The 21328-nt window shown below is 50.0% G+C and overlaps 1 protein-coding gene across 1 annotated transcript in view; it reads left to right on the top strand.

The window, feature by feature from the left end:
* The first annotated feature begins 1948 nt into the window (after nucleotides 1–1948).
* The window catches only part of npc1l1 (NPC1-like 1), a 62527-nt gene continuing 43147 nt past the window's right edge, over nucleotides 1949–21328 (top strand). Inside the window, exons 1-6 of the mRNA XM_078205151.1 lie at nucleotides 1949–2097; nucleotides 5831–7338; nucleotides 8790–8890; nucleotides 10233–10405; nucleotides 18094–18222; nucleotides 19665–19847. Coding sequence (XP_078061277.1) covers nucleotides 2044–2097; nucleotides 5831–7338; nucleotides 8790–8890; nucleotides 10233–10405; nucleotides 18094–18222; nucleotides 19665–19847 — 2148 coding nt within the window. The 5' untranslated portion in view covers nucleotides 1949–2043. The remainder of the gene's footprint in view (nucleotides 2098–5830; nucleotides 7339–8789; nucleotides 8891–10232; nucleotides 10406–18093; nucleotides 18223–19664; nucleotides 19848–21328) is intronic.

Here is a 21328-nt window from a genome sequence, read left to right as displayed (position 1 = left end):
CGTAGAGGTAGGAACCCTGAGAACATTGAGGAAATACTCAGAAGAGAAGGCCAGCACGGTAGCACAGTGGTTAGCACTGCTGCCTCACAGCGCCAGGGACCTGGGTTCGATTCCCGGCTTGGGTCACTGTCTGTGCAGAGTCTGCATGTTCTCCCCGTGTCTGCGTGGGTTTCCTCCGGGTGCTCCGGTTTCCTCCCACAGTCCGAAAGACGTGCTGGTTAGGTGCTAAATTCTCCTTCAGTGTAACCCGTACAGGCGCCGGAGTGTGGCGACTAGAGGATTTTCACAGTAACATCATTGCTGAGTTAATGTAAACCGACTTGTGACACTAATAAATAAATAATTGAAACACATACAAGACAATGGACCAAAGTGTGGGGAAATGGGATTAGAATAGTTTAAAATTTATTTGTTTGTGCCACACTCGGCTCACATTAACACTGCAATGAAGTTACTGTGAAAATCCCCTAGTCGCCACACACCGGCACCTGTTCAGGTTACACTGAGGGAGAATTTAGTACCTAACCAGCACGTCTTTCGGACTGTGGGAGGAAACCGGAGCACCCGGAGGAAACCCACGCAGACACAGGGAGAATGTGCAAACTCCACACAGACAGTGATCCAAGCCAGGAATCGAACCCGGGTCCCTGGCGCTGTGAGGCAGCAGCGCTAACCACTGTGCCACCATTCTGCCCTTGATAGTGCCGCTGCACATTCCCCCCGTGTATGTATGGGTTTCCTCCGGGTGCTCCGGTTTCCTCCCACAATCCGAAAGATCCAACTCCAGTACAGTGATGGACACAGCACGGAAAGAGACCCGTCGTGTCTGCGACAGCCATTTTCACAGTAACTTCATTGCAGTGTTAATGTAAGCCTACTTGTGACACTAACAGATAAACTTTAAACAATTCTAATCCCATTTCCCCACTCTTTGGCCCGTAGCCTTGTATGTTATGGTGTTTAATTAATTTATTTATTGGTCACAATTATTCTTAATCTACCCTCTCAGCACAGTGGTTAGCACTGCTGCCTCACAGCGCCAGGGACCTGGGTTCGATTCCCACTCAGGTCACTGTCTGTGTGGAGTTTGCACATTCTCCCCGTGTCTGCGTTGGTTTCCTCCGGGTGCTCCGGTTTCCTCCCACAGTCCGAAAGACGTGCTGGTGATGTTGATTGGCCATGCTAAATTGCCCATTAGTATCCAAAGATGTGCAGGTTAGGTGGATTGGCCATGCTAAATTGCCCCTTGGTGTCCAAAGATGTGCAGGTTAGGTGGATTGGCCATGCTAAATTGCCCCTTAGTGTCCAAAGATGTGTAGGTTAGGGGGATTGGCCATGCTAAATTGCCCCTTAGTGTCCAAAGATGTGCAGGTTAGGTGGATTGGCCATGCTAAATTGCCCCTTAGTGTCCAAAGATGTGCAGGTTAGGTGGATTGGCCATTCTAAATTGCCCCTTAGTGTCCAAAGATGTTCTGGTTAGGTGGATTGGCCATGCTAAATTGCCCATTAGTGTCAGGGGGATTAGTAGGGTAATTGCATGGGGTAATGGGGATAGGACCTGGATGGGATTGTGTTTGGTGCAGACTCAATGGCTAAATGGCCTCCTTCTGCACTGTCGGGATTCTATGAAAGGTTTATTCTTATCTACCCTATTGTCACGGGGGCATCAGCAGGATTCGAACCCGGAACCTTTGGGGGTGGGAGGCCGGAACGCTAGCCAACCGAGCTACAGCCGATAGCTAGAGTGGGGTGAGCAAGCGGACCTGTGCCCTTTGACTGATTGCTTGCTGACTGGACCGAGATTATTACGTTTGGACTGGGTTAATAAGTTGGGATTTATTGGCATCTGTGGATTCACATTGGCTGCCTGCCCTCACGCTACAATAGCGATAAGGGGAAGAGCGGCGACGTGGGGGAACAGAGTCTATTAAAGTCCCGAGTATCAGACTCCAAAACTGCTGGGTGTATTCCCTGACCATCGGCAAGCTCTGTGCAAACATGAGAATTGGATTCAAATAAGAGGACACACACTCAGAGGGGGAAATGTTGGTCAAAATATTCGCCGTCGTGTTATACCTCAGCCTTCACTCCTTCATGGTAAGTGCCAAACAGTCGCACTAGGTTCTGATCCAGAGATTATTCCATCTTTTTCGTCGTGGTCTGTGTGTCGCTGGGTTTTGTGGCTGTCTCTCGCTTAGATAGTGAATCATCCTTCTGACTCAGAACCAGATACTGTGGTCTTTCAGCATCTCAATGACAACGAAACATTTGATTTTGATTTGATTTATTATTGTCACATGTACTGGGACACAGTGAAAAATATTGTTTGATTTATTATTGTCACATGTATTGGGATACAGTGAAAAGTATTGTTTGATTTATTATTGTCACATGTACTGGGATACAGTGAAAAGTATTGTTTGATTTATTATTGTCACATGTACTGGGATACAGTGAAAAGTATTGTTTGATTTATTATTGTCACATGTACTGGGATACAGTGAAAAGTATTGTTTGATTTATTATTGTCACATGTATTGGGACACAGTGAAAAGTATTGTTTGATTTATTATTGTCACATGTATTGGGATACAGTGAAAAGTATTGTTTGATTTATTATTGTCACATGTACTGGGATACAGTGAAAAGTATTGTTTGATTTATTATTGTCACATGTACTGGGATACAGTGAAAAGTATTGTTTGATTTATTATTGTCACATGTACTGGGATACAGTGAAAAGTATTGTTTGATTTATTATTGTCACATGTACTGGGACACAGTGAAAAGTATTGTTTGATTTATTATTGTCACATGTATTGGGATACAGTGAAAAGTATTGTTTGATTTATTATTGTCACATGTACTGGGATACAGTGAAAAGTATTGTTTGATTTATTATTGTCACATGTACTGGGATACAGTGGAAAGTATTGTTTGATTTATTATTGTCACATGTACTGGGATACAGTGGAAAGTATTGTTTCTTGTGCGCTATACAAAGCATACCGTTCATAGAGAAGGAAAGGAGAGAGTGCAGAATGTAGTGTTACAGCCACAGCTAGGGTGTAGAGAAAGGTCAACTTTGTTGAAGGTAGGTCCATTCAAAAGTCTGACAGCAGCAGGGAAGAAACTGTTCTTGAGTCGGTTGGTACGTGACCTCAGACTTTTGTATCTTTTCCCGACGGAAGAAGGTGGAAGAGAGAATGCCCGGGGTGCGTGGGGTCCTTAATTATGCTGGCTGCTTTCCCGCGGCAGCGGGAAGTGTAGACGGAGTCAATGGATGGGAGGCTGGTTTGTGTGATGGATTGGGCTACATTCATGACCTTTTGTAGTTTCTTGCGGTCTTGGGCAGAGCAGGAGCCAGACCAAGCTGTGATACAACGAGAAAGAATGCTTTCTATGGTGCATCTGTAAAAGTTGGTGAGAATCGTAGCGGACATGCCAAATTTCCTTAGTCTTCTGAGAAAGTCGAGGCGTTGGTGGGGCTTTCTTAACTATAGCGTCGGCATGGGGGGACCAGGACAGGTTGTTGGTGGTCTGGACACCTAAAAGCCTGAAGCTCTCAACCATTTCATTGCATTTGTGTAGCACCTGCTAACCTCTTCGCACCTCCCTGCTGACGCTGGCGTGTGCTCACGCTAAAAAGATTGGACCACAAGATAGTCACGCGGGTTTGGCCGCAGTTAGAGGGTGATTGAGAGCGTACCGGGGGGTGGGGTGGGGGGGGGGGGGGGGTGGAGAGAGTGATGGGAGGACGGTGAGAGAGGAGGGATGGAGGGAGTGGGCAGAGAGATGGAGGGGTGGAAGGAGAACGGACTCAAAGGCTAGGGAGAGGGGGCAACGGAGGGATGAGGAGGTGTAGAAATGGAGGGATGGGGAGCTGGAGGGATGGAGGGATGGAGGGATGGAGGGATGGAGGGATGGAGGGATGAGGAGGTGGAGGATGGAGGCATAGAGAGATGGAGGGATGAAAGGATTGAGGGATACAGAGATGGAGGGATGGTGATGGAGGGATGGAAGGATGACGCAATGGAGGGATGGAGGGATGGTGATGGGTGGCAGATGGAGGGATGGAGAGTTGGAGGGATAGAAGGGATGGGGAGATGGAGAGATGGGATGGGGAGAGGGAGGGATGAGGAATGGAGGGATGGAAGAATGGAGGGATAGAGGGATGGGGAAATGGAAGGATGGGGAGATGGAGGAATGGAGGGAGGGAGGGATGGAGAGGTTCTCCCTGTATCTGTGTGGGTTTCCTCCGGGTGCTCCGGTTTCCTCCCACACTCTGAAAGACGTGCTGGTTAGGTGCTAAATTCTCCCTCAGTGTGACCCGAACAGGAGTGTGGCGACGAGGGGATTTTCACAGTAACTTCATTGCAATGTTAATGTAAGACTACTTGTGACACTAATAAATAAACTAAACTTTATAAAAAAACTTCGAGATGTAAATTATTTTGGCATGTTTGATTGAGTGTTTGTGGATGGGGTGCCAATCAAGCGGGGCTGCTTTGTCCTGGATGGTGTCGAGCTTCTTGAGTGTTGTTGGAGCCACACCCATCCAGGCAAGTGGGGAGTATTCCATCACACTCCTGACTTGTGTCCTTGTAGATGGTGGACAGGCTTTGGGGGAGTCAGGAGGTGAGTTACTGCCTCAGGATTCCTTGAGGTGTGCCTTGTAGATGGTGGACAGGCTTTGGAGGTGTCAGCAGGTGAGATAGGCCTCAGGATTCACTGAGTTAGGTCTTTGTAGATGGTGAACAGGCTTTGGGGGAGTCAGGTAGACTCCCCCAAAGTACAAAGTAGAACGTACAGGGTAAATGGTAGGACTCTGAAGAGTGCAGTTGAACAGAGGGATCTGGGAATACAGGTACAGAATTCCCTAAAAGTGACGTCACAGGTGGATAGGGTCGTAAAGAGTGCCTTTGATACATTGGCCTTTATAAATCGGAGTATCGAGTATAAAAGTTGGAGTGTTATGGTAAGGTTATATAAGGCATTGGTGAGGCCGAATTTGGAGTATTGTGTACAGTTTTGGTCACCTAGTTACAGGAAGGATGTAAATAAGGTTGAAAGAGTGCAGAGAAGGTTCACAAGGATGTTGCCGAGACTTGAGAAGCTGAGTTACAGAGAGAGATTGAATAGGTTGGGACTTTATTCCCTGGAGCGTAGAAGATTGAGGGGAAATTTGATAGAGGTGTAAAGGATTTTGATGGGTATAGATAGAGTGAATGCAAGCAGGCTTTTTCCGCTGAGGCAAGGGGAGAAAAAAACCAGAGGGCATGGGTTAAGGGTGAAAGGAGAAAAGTTTAAAGGGAATATTAGGGGGAGCTTCTTCACGCAGAGAGTGGTGGGAGTGTGGAATGAGCTGCCGGATAAAGTGGTAAATGCTTGTAGCATTTAAGAAAAACTAGGACGGGTTCATGGATGAGAGGGGTGTGGAGGGATATGGTCCAAGTGCAGATCAGTGGGACTCGGCAAAAAATGGTTCGGCACAGACAAGAAGGGCCAAAAGGCCTGTTTCTGAGCTGTAATTTTCTATGGTTCTAGGAGGTGAGCTAGGCCTCAGGATTCCCTGAGATGGGACTTGTAGATGGTGGACAGGCTTTAGGGAAGTCAGGGGTTGAGCTAAGCCTCAGGATTCCCTGAGGTGGGTACTTGTAGCTGGTGGATAGGCTTTGGGGAGACAGGAGGTGAGCTAGGCCTCAGAATTCACTGAGGTGAATACTTGTAGATGGCAGAGAGGCTTTGGGGGAGTCAGGAGGTCTCAGAAAGTTGACGTCGCCAGGAGAATTTGCCCTCTAACCGCTCTCCGAACTTGTCTTCCTCGCAGGGGGCCTGCACCTCGATCCACCGGGCCGGATACTGCGCCTTCTACGAAGATTGCGGGCGGAACCCTGAGGTGACTGGCAGCCTGCTGCCGGCGCGCGTCCCTTGCCTGAACAACGGTCCGGCGCACAAGGCGGCGGGGAAGCACTTGAAGCTGCTGAGGAAGGTGTGTCCGATGATGTACGCCGGGGAGGGCCGCACGTACACCTGCTGCTCGAGGAAACAGTTGACCATGTTGGAGATGAGCCTCTCGCTGTCCAGGTCCACTCTGAGTCGCTGTCCGTCCTGCGTGGAGAACTTCGTCAACCTGTACTGCCAGAACACCTGCAGTCCCAACCAGAGTCTTCACATCAACGTGACGCGTAGTTTTGCTGCCAACATGTCCGGCACCCTCACCCAGGCGGTGCTGGAGTACCAGTGCTACTACACCCGGCGCTTTGCGGACGGCGCCTTCGACTCCTGCCAGAATGTCCGCATTCCCGCCATAGGCGGATTTGCCATCGCGCCAATGTGCGGCAAGTACGGCGCCACCCTCTGCAACACCGAGCGCTGGCTGCGTTTCCAGGGCGACAGCAGCAACGGCCTAGCCCCGCTGGACATCCAGTTCGTCCTGACGCACAACGGGACTGCCCCCCCCGGCGGGGGCATCGTCCCCTTCGACGGCGCCTTCTGGCGCTGCAACCAGTCCACCGTGACCAACGGGCAGGCCTGCTCCTGCCTGGACTGCGTGGAGTCCTGCCCCGCCCTCGCCGTCCCCCTCCCGCCCCCGGGGCCCTGGCAGGTGGGCTCGATGGACGGCGCACTGGCCGTCTGCCTGGCGGCCTTTGGCGGGGCCGTCCTCCTTTTCGTCGGCTTCCTGGCGACGCGCCGGATCCGTAAGGGCCCCGGCCTGCCGAAGGGCCCGTCGCCGGGTGCCATCGGGCCCCCCCGCCGGCTCAGCCTGGGCCAGGTGTTCCAGATGTGGGGCACCATGGTGGCACGGCACCCGGTGCTCGTCATCTGCATCGCGTTGTTGGTGGTGGTGGTGTTGTCAGCCGGATTGGTCTTCATCACGCTGACCACCGACCCGGTGGAGCTGTGGTCTGCCCCCGGAAGTCGCGCCCGCCAGGAGAAGGACTTCCACGACGCCAACTTTGGCCCCTTCTTCCGCACCAACCAGATCATCATCACGGTCGCGGATCGCTCCAATTACACCTACAACTCCGTCCTGTTTGGCCTCAACACTTTCAGCGCCATCTTCTCCAAGGAGGTCATCCTGGAGCTTTTGGACTTCCAAACCAGACTCCAGAACATCAGCGTGTGGTCCGAGACGGCGCAGAGAAATATCACCCTCAAGGACATTTGCTACGCTCCGCTGAGGCCTCACGACCCCCGGCCTACCGACTGCGCCGTCAACAGCCTGCTGCAGTACTTCCAGAACAACCGCACCCGCTTCAATGCCGTGGCCAACCAGACCATGGCAGGGGTTACCGGCACCGTCGACTGGCGAGATCACATCCTGTACTGTATCAAGTATGTCTTCTTCCTTGGCTTATCTGATTCAAGATGGAGGCATGGCGAGCGAGGTGGGGAGGGGGCATGGGCCGCGGGGGTGGTGTGGAACACACATGGCTGGAGAATTGTGATGCTCAAAGCCCCACATGGTGTAACTCTCCACTCTGTCCGGGCAGGAGGAGGCCATTCGACGAGTGGCGCCCGTGCCAGCTCTCTCCTTGCCGACATTTTAACTCCGAGGGGCGGATTCTCTGACCTCGCTTGCGAGATTCACAGAGCCATAGAATCCCTCGCAGTGCAGAGAAAGGCCATTTGGCCCATCCAGTGCACTGACAATCCCATCCAGTGCCAACCCCAGTAATCCCACATATTTACCCTACTAATCCCCCCTGGCACTCAACTGCAATTTAGCATGGCCAATCCAACTAACCTGCACATCTTTGGACACTAAGGGGCAATTTAGCACGGCCAATCCAACTAACTTGCACATCTTTGGACACTAAGGGGCAGTTTAGCATGGCCAATCCACCCAACCTGCACATCTTTGGACACTTAGGGACAATTTAGCATGACCAATCCACCTAACCCGCACATCTTTGGACACTAAGGGGCAATTTAGCATGGCCAATCCACCTAACGTACACATCTTTGGACACTAAGGGGCAATTTAGCATGGCCAATCCAACTAACTTCCACATCTTTGGACACTTAGGGACAATTTAGCATGACCAATCCACCTAACCCGCACATCTTTGGACACTAAGGGGCAATTTAGCATGGCCAATCCAACTAACCTGCACATCTTTGGACACTAAGGGGCAATTTAGCATGGCCAATCCACCTAACCCGCACATCTTTGGACACGAAGGGGCAATTTAGCATGGCCAATCCACCTAACCCGCACATCTTTGGACACGAAGGGGCAATTTAGCATGGCCAATCCACCTAACCCGCACATCTTTCGACACGAAGGGGCAATTTAGCATGGCCAATCCACCTAACCCGCACATCTTTGGACACGAAGGGGCAATTTAGCATGGCCAATCCACCTAACCTGCACATCTTTGGACTGTGGGAGGAAACCGGAGCACCCGGAGGAAACCCATGCAGACACGGAGAGAATGCGCAGACCCCACACAGACAGTGACCCGAGCCGGGAATCGAACCCGGGTCCCTGGCGCTGTGAGGCAGCAGTGCCAACCACTGTGCCACCCCATAATCAGCCTATTTTCTGATGTTTAACATATCTATTTTTGTCTTCATTGAATCCCTCTGTATCGTTCGTCATCCAGGGTGGGGTTACAGCGAGGATTCCCTCTCCTTGATGGCCGGTTCTGGAACAGCATGGAGACTGTACCCATGCCATTGCCTACGTTAGGGTCTCCCATTACAGATTTGCCCATCCGTGTAACACCTTCACGCAACTGAGGTGAATGTTGTGTGCCATAAAGATGCCTTTCTGTCCACAGCTCTCCACTGTCCTTCAAGGACATCACAGAACTGGGAATGAGTTGCATGGCGGACTATGGGGGCCCCATCTTTCCGTTCCTAGCTGTTGGCGGATATAAAGGTAAGGAACTGAATTGGTGTTACCACAGTGGAGGTGATAGCCGAGTGGTATTATCGCTAGACTATTAATCGTGAAACTCAGCTAATGTTCTGGGGACCTGCATTCGAATCCCGCCATGGTGGAATTTGAATTCAATTTTTAAAAATCTGGAATTAAGAATCTACAGATGACCATGAAACCATTGTCGATTGTCGGAAAAACCCATCTGGTTCACTAATGTCCTTTAGAGAAGAAAATCTGCCATCTTTACCTGGTCTAGCCTACATGGTGGCACAGCGGTCAGCACTGCTGCCTCACAGCGCAAGGGACCCGGGTTCAATTCTGGCCTCGGGTCACGGTCTGTGTGGAGTTTGCACATTCTCCTCGTGTCTGCGTGGGTTTCCTCCGGGTGCTCCGGTTTCCTCCCACAGTCTGAAAGATGTGTAGGTTAGGTGGATTGGCCATGCTAAATTGCCCTTTAGTGTCCAAAGATGTGCAGGTTAGGGGGATTGGCCGTGCTAAATTGCCCCTTAGTGTACAAAGATGTGTAGGTTAGGTGGATTGGCCATGCTAAATTGTTCCTTAGTGTCCAAAGATATGTAGGTTAGGTGGATTGGCCATGCTAAATTGCCCCTTAGTGTCCAAAGATGTGTAGGTTAGGTGGATTGGCCATGCTAAATTGCCCCTTAGTGTCCAAAGATGTGTAGGTTAGGTGGATTGGCCGTGCTAAATTGTCCCTTAGTGTCCAAAGATGTGTAGGTTAGGTGGATTGGCCATGCTAAATTGTCCCTTAGTGTCCAAAAATGTGTAGGATGGGTAGATTGGCCGTGCTAAATTGTCCCTTAGTGTCCAAAGATGTGTAGATTAGGTGGATTGGCCATGCTAAATTGTCCCTTAGTGTCCAAAAATGTGTAGGATGGGTAGATTGGCCGTGCTAAATTGTCCCTTGGTGTACAAAGATGTGTAATTGCGTGGATTGGCCATACTAAATTGAGCCTTAGTGTCAGGGGGAGTGGCAGGGTAAATATTTTGGGGTTGCGGGGATAGGGCATGGGTGAGATTGTGGTCGGTGCAGACTCGATGGGCTGAATGGCCTCTTTTTGGACTGTAAGGTTTCTGTGAATCTACGAGTGTGAAACAAAAAGCTTTTGCCAGCCATACTCAAGCTCCACCCTCTGCGGAGAGATACACTTTCACTCAGTTTAACTAACGGGTGGGTGATTTCAGGAGATGGAGCCGGCACTTAAATATTTGGCTGTTGTAGTTTGGTTGTGGTCTCCTGTTTGGGGCGGGGCTGATTATCACTTTGCCTCACAAGGTTGTATTAGCCTCTTTATTTGAATCTGTTTTGCCCCCTTAACAGATGAGGACTATACCGAGGCAGAAGCCTTCATTATGACATTCTCTTTAAATAACTATGGAGCACAGGATCCCAAATATGAATACGCCTTACTCTGGGAGCAAGAATACCTCAGGATTCTGCAGGAGTACAAGCAGAACAAGTCCATCCATTTCAGTTTTGCCTACATGTCAGAGGTACGGTGGTTAGAAACTGTTTCACATCCCCGAATGAGATCCTTTCACCTCGTTCTGACCCTACTGTTCAGCTCTTCCACCAACGCTCAGTAGCAGCAGTGTGTACCATCTACAAGATTCACTGCAACAACACATCCCGAGACAGCACCTTCCAAACCCGCAACCTCCACCATCTAGAAGGACAAGGGCAGCAGATACATGGGGAACACCACCACCTGCAAGTTCCCCTCTGAGCCACTCACCATCCCGACTTGGAAATATATCGGCCGTTCCTTCACTGTCGCTGGGTCAAAATCCTGGAATTCCCTCCCAAAGGGGAGGTGATGGCCTAGTGGTATCATCGCTAGACCATTAATCCAGAAACTGAGCTAATGTTCTGGGAACCCGGGTTCGAATCCCACCACGGCAGATGGTGGAATTTGGATTCAATTTAAAATATCTGGAATTAAGAATCTACTGATGACCATGAAACCATTGTCGGAAAAACCCATCTTGTTCACTGATGTCCTTTAGGGAAGGAAATCTGCTGCCCTTACCCGGTCTGGCCTACATGTGACTCCACGGCACAGCAATGTGGTTGACTCTCAACTGCCCTCGGGCAACTAGGGATGGGCAATAAATGTTGGCCCAGCCAGCGACGCCCATGTCCCACGAATAAAATTAAACAAATAACAGCGCTGTGGGTGTACCTACACCACACGGACTGATTGATGTCCAATAACAATCCTGGAACTCCCTCCCTAACAGCACTGTGGGTGTACCTACACCACAGGGACTGATTGATGTCCAATAACAATCCTGGAACTCCCTCCCTAACAGCACTGTGGGTGTACCTACACCACACGGACTGATTGATGTCCAATAACAATCCTGGAACTCCCTCCCTAACAGCACTGTGGGTGTACCTACACCACAGGGACTGATTGACGTCCAATAACAATCCTGGAACTCCCTCCCTAACAGCACTGTGGGTGTACCTACGCCACAGGGACTGACTGATGTCCAATAACAATCCTGGGCCTCCCTCCCTAACAGCACAGTGGGTGTACCTACACCACACGGACTGACTGATGCCCAATAACAATCCTGGAACTCCCTCCCTAACAGCACTGTGGGTGGACCTACACCACACGGACTGACTGATGTCCAATAACAATCCTGGAAGTCCCTCCCTAACAGCACTGTGTGTGTACCTACACCACAGGGACTGACTGATGTCCAATAACAATCCTGGAACTCCCTCCCTAACAGCACTGTGGGTGTACCTACACCACACGGACTGACTGATGTCCAATAACAATCCTGGAAGTCCCTCCCTAACAGCACTGTGGGTGTACCTACACCACACAGACTGACTGATGTCCAATAAAAATCCTGGAACTCCCTCCCTAACAGCACTGTGGGTGTACCTACACCACACGGACTGACTGATGACCAATAACAATCCTGGGCCTCCCTCCCTAACAGCACAGTGGGTGTACCTACACCACACGGACTGACTGATGCCCAATAACAATCCTGGAACTCCCTCCCTAACAGCACTGTGGGTGGACCTACACCACACGGACTGACTGATGTCCAATAACAATCCTGGAAGTCCCTCCCTAACAGCACTGTGTGCGTACCTACACCACAGGGACCGACTGATATCCAATAACAATCCTGGAACTCCCTCCCTAACAGCACTGTGGGAGTACCTACACCACACAGACTGACTGATGTCCAATAACAATCCTGGAACTCCCTCTCTAACAGCACTGTGGGTGTACCTACACCACACGGACTGACTGATGTCCAATAACAATCCTGGAACTCCCTCCCTAACAGCACTGTGGGTGTACCTACACCACACGGACTGACTGATGTCCAATAACAATCCTGGAACTCCCTCCCTAACAGCACTGTGTGTGTACCTACACCACACGGACTGACTGATGCCCAATTACAATCCTGGAACTCCCTCCCCAACAGCACTGTGGGTGTACCTACACCACACGGACTGACTGATGTCCAATAACAATCCTGGAACTCCCTCCCTAACAGCACTGTGGGTGTACCTACACCACACGGACTGACTGATGTCCAATAACAATCCTGGAAGTCCCTCCCTAACAGCACTGTGGGTGTACCTACACCACACAGACTGACTGATGTCCAATAACAATCCTGGAACTCCCTCTCTAACAGCACTGTGGGTGTACCTACACCACAGGGACTGACTGATGTCCAATAACAATCCTGGAACACCCTCCCTAACAGCACTGTGGGTGTACCTACACCACACGGACTGACTGATGTCTAATAACAATCCTGGAACTCCCTCCCTAACAGCACTGTGGGAGTACCTACACCACACAGACTGATGTCCAATAACAATCCTGGAACTCCCTCTCTAACAGCACTGTGGGTGTACCTACACCACTCGGACTGACTGATGTCCAATAACAATCCTGGAAGTCCCTCCCTAACAGCACTGTGGGTGTACCTCCACAACACACGGACTGACTGATGTCCAATAACAATCCTGGAACTGCCTCCCTAACAGCACTGTGGGTGTACCTACACCACATGGACTGACTGATGTCCAATAACAATCCTGGAACTCCCTCCCTAACAGCACTGTGGGTGTACCTACACCACACGGACTGACTGATGTCCAATAACAATCCTGGAACTCCATCCCTAACAGCACTGTGGGTGTACCTACACCACAAGGACTGACTGATGTCCAATAACAATCCTGGAAGACCCTCCCTAACAGCACTGTGGATGTACCTACACCACACGGGCTGACTGATGTCCAATAACAATCCTGAAACACCCTCCCTAACAGCACTGTGGGTGTACCTACACCACACGGACTGACTGATGTCCAATAACAATCCTGGAACTCCCTCCCTAACAGCACTGTGGGTGTACCTACACCACACGGACTGACTGATGTCCAATAACAATCCTGGAACTCCCTCCCTAACAGCACTGTGGGTGTACCTACACCACATGGACTGACTGATGTCCAATAACAATCCTGGAAGTCCCTCCCTAACAGCACTGTGGGTGTACCTACACCACAGGGACTGCAGCGGGTTCAGGATGGCCGCTTACCCACCACCTTCTCAAGGGGCAATTATTTATTATTTATTATAAATACTGGGCCCAGCCAGTGAGGCCCACATCCCATGAATGAGTTTTTAAAAAATTATTTATGTTTATTTATTGATGTCTCAAGTAAGGCTTACATTAACACTGCAATGAAGTTACTGTGAAAATCCCCTAGTCGCCACACTCCGGCGCCTGTTCGGGTTACACTGAGGGAGAATTTAGCACCTAACCAGCACGTCTTTCAGACTGTGGGAGGAACGGTGGCACAGTGTGGCACAGTGGCACGGTGGTTAGCACTGCTGCCTCACAGCGCCAGGGACCTGGGTTCGATTCCCAGCTCGGGTCACTGTCTGTGCGGAGTCTGCACGTTCTCCCCGTGTCTGCGTGGGTTTCCTCCGGATGCTCCGGTTTTCTCCCACAGTGCAAAGATGTGCAGGTTAGGGGGATTGACCATGCTAAATTGCACTAGCGTCCCAGAATGTGTAGGTTAGAGGGATTAACGGGGTAAATATGTGGAATTACGGGGATAGTGCCTGGGTGGGATTGTGGTCAGTGCAGACTCGATGGCCCGAATGGCCTCCTTCTGCACTGTAGGGATTCTATGATTCTTTCTATGCCCGGAATTGAACCCAGGGTCCTTGGTGCTGTGAGGCAGCAGTGCAAACCACTGTGCCACCGTGCCGCCCTCAGCCCAGGTGTTATGGAGGGATATATATTGGCCGAATCCCCTACTCTGCACTTCTCTTATTACAAATCCAAACCTCTTTCTCAAAGATACCTCAGAACACTTTGCATAATGAACTATGCTTGGCATTTATTGATGTGGGGATGAGGTACAGACAACCTGTCCAATGACAAATCCTTGTGGTTTGTAGGAAGACAGATTATTACTTGAATGGGTGTGAATTGAGAGAGGCGGATACTCAGCGAGACCTTGGTGTCCTCGTGCATCAGTCGCTGAAAGTAAGCGTGCAGGTACAGCAGGCAGTAAAGAAGGCAAATGGTATGTTGGCTTCATAGCGAGAGGATTTGAGTATAGGAATAGGGATGTTTTACATAGAACATAGAACATTACAGCGCAGTACAGGCCCTTCGGCCCTCGATGTTGCGCCGACCAGTGAAACCAATCTAAAGCCCATCCAACCTACACTATTCCAATATCATCCATATGTTTATCCAATAACCATTTAAATGCTCTTAATGTTGACGAATCCACTACTGCTGCAGGCAGGGCATTCCACGCCCTTACTACTCTCTGAGTAAAGAACCTACCTCTAACATCTGTCCTATATCTCTCACCCCTCAATTTAAAGCTATGTCCCCTTGTGCTCGCTATCACCATCCGAGGAAAAAGGCTCTCACTATCCACCCTATCTAATCCTCTGATCGTCTTGTATGCCTCCAGTAAGTCACCTCTTAACCTTCTTCTCACTAACGAAAACAACCTCCAGCCCCTTAGCCTTTCCTCATAAGACCTTCCCACCATACCAGGCAACATCCTAGTAAATCTCCTCTGCACCCTTTCCAATGCTTCCACATCCTTCCTATAATGCGGTGACCAGAACTGTACGCAATACTCCCAAGTGCGGCCGCACCAGAGTTTTGTACAGCTGCAACATGACCTCCTGGCTCCGAAACTCAATCCCTCTACCAATAAAAGCTAACACACTGTACACCTTCTTAACAACCCTATCAACCTGGGTGCCAACTTTCAGGGATCTATGCACATGGACACCGAGATCTCTCTGTTCATCCACACTACCAAGTATCTTACCATTAGCCCAGTACTCTGTATTCCTGTTACTCCTTCCAAAGTGAATCACCTCACACTTTTCTGCATTAAACTCCATTTGCCACCTCTCAGCCCAGCTCTGCAACTTATCTATGTCCCTCTGTAACCTGCAACATCCTTCCGCACTGTCCACAACTCCACCGACTTTAGTGTCATCCGCAAATTTACTAACCCATCCTTCTACGCCTTCATCCAGGTCTTTAATAAAAATGACAAACAGTAGTGGCCCCAAAACAGATCCTGGCGGTACACCACTAGTAACTGAACTCCAGGATGAATATTTCCCATCAACCACCACCCTTTGTTTTATTCCAGCTAGCCAATTCCTGATCCAAACCACTAAATCACCCTCAATCCCATGCCTCCGTATCTTCTACAATAGCTTACCGTGGGGAACCTTATCAAACGCTTTACTGAAATCCATATTCACCACATCAACCGCTTTACCCTCATCCACCTCTTTGGTCACCTTGTCAAAGAACTCAATAAGGTTTGTGAGGCACGACCTGCCCTTCACAAAACCGTGTTGACTATCCCTAATCAAATTATTCCTTTCTAGGTGATTATAAATCCTATCTCTTATAATCCTTTCCAATACTTTGCCCACAACAGAAGTAAGGCTCACCGGTCTATAATTACCAGGGTTGTCTCTACTCCCCTTCTTGAACAAGGGGACAACATTTGCTATCCTCCAGTCTTCTGGCACTATTCCTGTAGACAATGACAACATAAAGATCAAAGCCAAAGGCTCTGCAATCTCCTCCCTAGCCTTCCAGAGAATCCTAGGATAAATCCCATCCGGCCCAGGGGACTTATCAATTTTCACGCTTTCCAGAATTGCTAACACCTCCTCCTTGTTAACCTCAATCCCGTCTAGTCCAACAGCCTGCATCTCAGTATTCTCTTCGACAACATTGTCTTTTTCCCGCGTGAATACTGACAAAAAATATTCATTTAGCGCCTCTCCTATCTCTTTGGACTCCACGCACAACTTCCCACTCCTGTCCTTGACTGGCCCTAATCTTACCCTAGTCATTCTTTTATTCCTGACATACCTATAGAAAGCTTTAGGGTTTTCCTTGATCCTACCTGCCAAAGACTTCTCATGTCCCCTCCTGGCTCTTCTTAACTCTCTCTGCAGAGATACTGCAATTGTATAGGGTGTTGGTGAGGCCACACCTGGAGTATTGTGTGCAGTTTTGGTGTCCTTATCTGAGGAAGGATGTTCTTGCTATAGGGGGAGTGCAGTGAAGGTTTACCAGGCTGATTCCTGGGATGGCAGGCCTGTCATGTGAGGATAGACTAACAAAGAACAACAAAGAACAATACAGCACAGGAACAGGCCCTTCGGCCCTCCAAGCCCATGCCGCTCCCTGGTCCAAACTAGACCATTCTTTTGTGTCCCTCCATTCCCACTCTGTTCATGTGGCTATCTACATAAGTCTTAAACGTTCCCTGTGTGTCCGCCTCCACCACCTTGCCCGGCAGTGCATTCCAGGCCCCCACCACCCTCTGTGTAAAATATGTCCTTCTGATATCCGTGTTAAACCTCCCCCCCTTCACCTTGAACCTATGACCCCTCGTGAACGTCACCACCGACCTGGGGAAAAGCTTCCCACCGTTCACCCTATCTATGCCTTTCATAATTTTATACACCTCTATTAAGTCTCCCCTCATCCTCCGTCTTTCCAGGGAGAACAACCCCAGTTTACCCAATCTCTCCTCATAACTAAGCCCCTCCATACCAGGCAACATCCTGGTAAACCTTCTCTGTACTCTCTCCAAAGCCTCCACGTCCTTCTGGTAGTGTGGCGACTAAGTCGGTTAGGATTATATTCACTGGAGTTTAGAAGAGTGAGAGGGGATCTCATAGAAACTAAGAGGTGAGGAGAAATTTCTTCACCCAGAGGGTGGTGAATGTGTGGAATTCACTCCCACAGAAAGTAGTTGAGGCCAAAACGTTGTGTGATTTCAAGAAGAAATTAGACATTGCTCTTGGGGCTAAAGAGATCGAGGGATATGGGGGGAAGGGGGGCAGGATATTGAATTTGCTGATCAGCCATTATCAAAATGAATGGCGGAGCAGGCTCAAAGGGCCGAATGGCCTCCTCCTGCTTCTAGTTTCTATGTTCCTATGCTTTCATTAAGGGATGAATGTTGGCCAGGGCACAGGCACACTGCTAGCCCTCCCTTACCACAGAATTGAGATGGCCATTCAGCTCATCTGGACTATGGCCGTCACTCGTGCCATGGGTCATCCCTTGCAAGGTTCGCCCGCTCTCTCTGCCTCATTCCTGTGATCGCACCCAGCTGCAAAGCTGCCTTTCCTTTACCCTGACGACATTGCTTAGAATCTCAGAATCCGACAGTGCAGAACGAGGCCATTTGGCCCATCGAGACTGCACCGACCACAATCCCAACCAGGCCCTATTCACGTAACCCCATACATTTACCCCAGCTAGTCACCCTGACATTCGGGGCAATTTAGCACGGCCGATCCACCTAACCCGCACGTCTTTGGACTGTGGGAGGAAACCGGAGCACCCGGAGGAAACCCACGCAGACACGGGGAGAATGTGCAGACTCCACACACAGACCCGAGGCCGGGAATCGAACCCGGCGCTGTGAGGCAGCAGTGCTAACCACTGTCCTACGCTTAGGTTCCATGACCGTGCTGATATCCAAAGACTCGCATGCAGAAGGGTAGCCATTGCTCCCGTTGCGCTGAAGTTGGCTGATGGGAAATGGAGGTTAGGCGTGGAGTAAACGGGTTTCTCTTCTTCTATCTTAACAGAGATCACTGGAAGATGAGATCAACAGAACCACGGCGGAAGATATTCCCATTTTTGCCATCAGTTACTTGGTGATCTTTGTCTACATTGCCTTGGCGCTTGGGGAGTACACAAGTTGGAAGAGTGTCATGGCAAGTATCTTACGTCCATTATGAGCCGTAAACTCCAAGCTGTTTTGTGAAGTTAGCCTAAGTTTTACATTTGATTTTGTCATTGTGAGCATAAAGTGTTTCACTCCAGGTACAAACAAAGGACAATACAGCACAGGAACAGGCCCTACGGCCAATCAAACCTGCGCCCATATGCGGTTTCTATTCCTCTGTTCGTCTCCTGTTCGTGTGTCTATCAAGATTAAATGTTGCTGATGTTCCTGCTTCCACCACCTCCTCTGGCAGCGCGTCCCAGGCACCCACCACTCTCTGCCTGAAAAACTTCCCCCCGCATATCTCCCTTAAACTTTCCCCCCCTCGAACCTGCGCCCCACTAATAACCTTTTTGACCGTGCTAAAAAAAAAATTATCAGTGTCGCAAGTCGGCTTACATTAACAATGCAATGAAGTCACTGTGAAAATCCCCTAGTCGCCACACTCCTGTTCGGGTTACACTGAGGGAGAATTTAGCACCTAACCAGCACGTCTTTCCGACTGTGGGAGGAAACCGGAGCACCCGGAGGAAACCCATGCAGACACGGGGGGAGAACGTGCAAACTCCGCACAGACAGTGACCCTGGCGCTTTGGGGCAGCAGTGCTAACCACCGTGCCACCATGTTGCCCTAAAATCATAGAATCCTACAGTGCAGAAGGCGGCCATTTGCCCGTTGAGTCTGCACCGACCACAATCCCACCCAGGTCCTATCCCCATAACCCCATGCATTTACCCTAGCTAGTCCCTCTGATGCTAAGGGGCAATTTAGCATGGCCGATCCTCCTAACCCGCACATCTTTGGACACTAAGGGGCAATTTAGCATGGCCAACCCACCTAACCCGCACATCTTTGGACACTAAGGGGCAATTTAGCATGGCCAACCCACCTAACCTGCACATCTTTGGACACTAAGGGGCCAATTTACCATGGCCAATCCACCTAACCTACACATCTTTGGACACTAAGGGGCAATTTAGCATGGCCAATCCACCTAACCTACACATCTTTGGACACTAAGGGGCAATTTAGCATGGCCAATCCACCTAACCTACACATCTTTGGACACTAAGGGGCAATTTAGCATGGCCAATCCACCTAATCTACACATCTTTGGACACTAAGGGGCAATTTAGCACGGCCAATCCACCCAACCTGCACATCTTTGGACACTAAGGAACAATTTAGCATGGCCAATCCACCGAACCTGCACATCCTTTGGACTGCAGGAGGAAACTGGAGCACCCGGAGGAACCCCACGCAGACACGGGGGAGAGCTTGCAGACTCCACACAGACAGTGACCTGAGCGGGGAATCGAACCCGGGTCCCTGGCGCTGTGAGGCAGCAGTGCTAACCAGTCCTGCAGGGATACGACGGGGTAATCGCATGAAAAAAATAAGTAACAATGTGTTTCTTTTTGTTGCTGCAGATCGATTCGAAGATCACTCTTGGGCTGGGGGGCATTCTGGTGGTACTTGGCGCTGTACTTTCCTCTATGGGATTCTACGCGTACATTGGCATACCGTCCTCCCTCATTATCCTGGAGGTGGTTCCTTTTCTGGTGCTTGCCGTGGGAGCGGACAACATATTCATTCTCGTACTTCAATATCAGGTCAGTCGAGAGAAAATCAAGGTCCCCACTGCTGCCAGTCCCCCTGTAAAGTTCCCTGAAGCGTTAGCGAAACAATTCCTTCCCCCCTCCAAATCCAAACTTACGGGGAAACCGCCCATGGAAGTGTCATCCCTGGCGGCGTGGGTTGGTCTCTAGAATCCGGCTCCGAAGGGTTGCATTTTTTTGTTCGCTCGTGGGACATGGGCGTCGCTGGCTGGGCCCAGCATTTATTGCCCATCCCTAGTTGCCCGAGGGCAGTTGAGAGTCAACTACATTGCTGTGGCTCTGGAGTCACATGTAGGCCAGACCGGGTAAGGACAGCAGATTTCCTTCCCTAAAGGACATGAGCAAAGGGCTTGATTATGGCGAACAAAACACTCGTAGATTCAGAGAATCCTACAGTGCAGAAGGAGGCCATTCGGCCCATCGAGTCTGCACCGACCACGATCCCACCCAAGCCCCATTCCCATAACCCCGCATATTTACCCTGCTAATCACCCTGTCGCTATTGGGCACGGCCAATCCACCTAACCCACATATCTCTGGTGTGTGGGAGGAAACCGGAGGAAACCCACGCAGACACGGGGAGAACGTGCAAACTCCACACACATAGTGACCCAAGCTGGGAATCAAACCCGGGTCCCTGGCGCTGTGAGGCCGCAGTGTTAACCCACTGTGCCAGCGTGTCACTTGGGTCATGATCTGTGTGGAGTTTGCACATTTTCCCCGTGTTTGCGTGGGTTTCCTCCAGGAGCTCCGGTTTTCTCCCACACTCTGAAAGACGTGCTGGTTAGGCGCTAAATTCTCCCTCAGTGTAACCCAAACAGGCGCCAGAGTGTGGCGACTAGGGGGATTTTCACTGTAACTTCATTGCAGTGTTAATGTGAGCCTACTTGTGACACTAATAAATAGTCAATGAGTCAGATAGTCTAAGTGAGTGGGCGAGGGTCTGGCAGATGGAGTACAATGTTGGTAAATGTGAGGTCATCCATTTTGGTAGGTATAACAGCAAAATGGACTATTATTTAAATGGTAAAAAATTGCAGCATGCTGCTGTGCAGAGGGACCTGGGTGTCCTTGTGCAGGAATCTCAAGGAGTTGGTTTGCAGGTGCAGCAGGTAATTAAGAAGGCAAATGGAATTTTGTCCTTCATTGCTCGAGGGATGGAGTTTAAAAACAGCGAGGTTATGTTGCAGCTGTATAAGGTGCTGGTGAGGCCACACCTGGAGTACTGTGTACAGTTTTGGTCTCCTTACTTGAGAAAGGATATACTGGCACTGGAGGGGGTGCAGAGGAGATTCACTGGGTTGATTCCGGAGTTGAGAGGGTTGGCTTATGAGGAGAGACTGAGTAGACTGAGACTCATTGGAATTCAGAAGAATGAGGGGGGAATCTTATAGAAACATATAAGATTATGAAGGGAATAGATAAGTTAGAAGCAGGGAGGTTGTTTCCAGTGGCGGGTGAAACTAGAACTAGGG

The sequence above is a fragment of the Mustelus asterias genome, unplaced genomic scaffold (genome assembly GCF_964213995.1).
Source record: "Mustelus asterias unplaced genomic scaffold, sMusAst1.hap1.1 HAP1_SCAFFOLD_587, whole genome shotgun sequence".
In the NCBI taxonomy this organism is placed as follows: Eukaryota; Metazoa; Chordata; class Chondrichthyes; order Carcharhiniformes; family Triakidae; genus Mustelus; species Mustelus asterias.
Note: the sequence above shows the minus strand (reverse complement) of the source record. Positions and strands in the feature narration are given on the sequence as shown.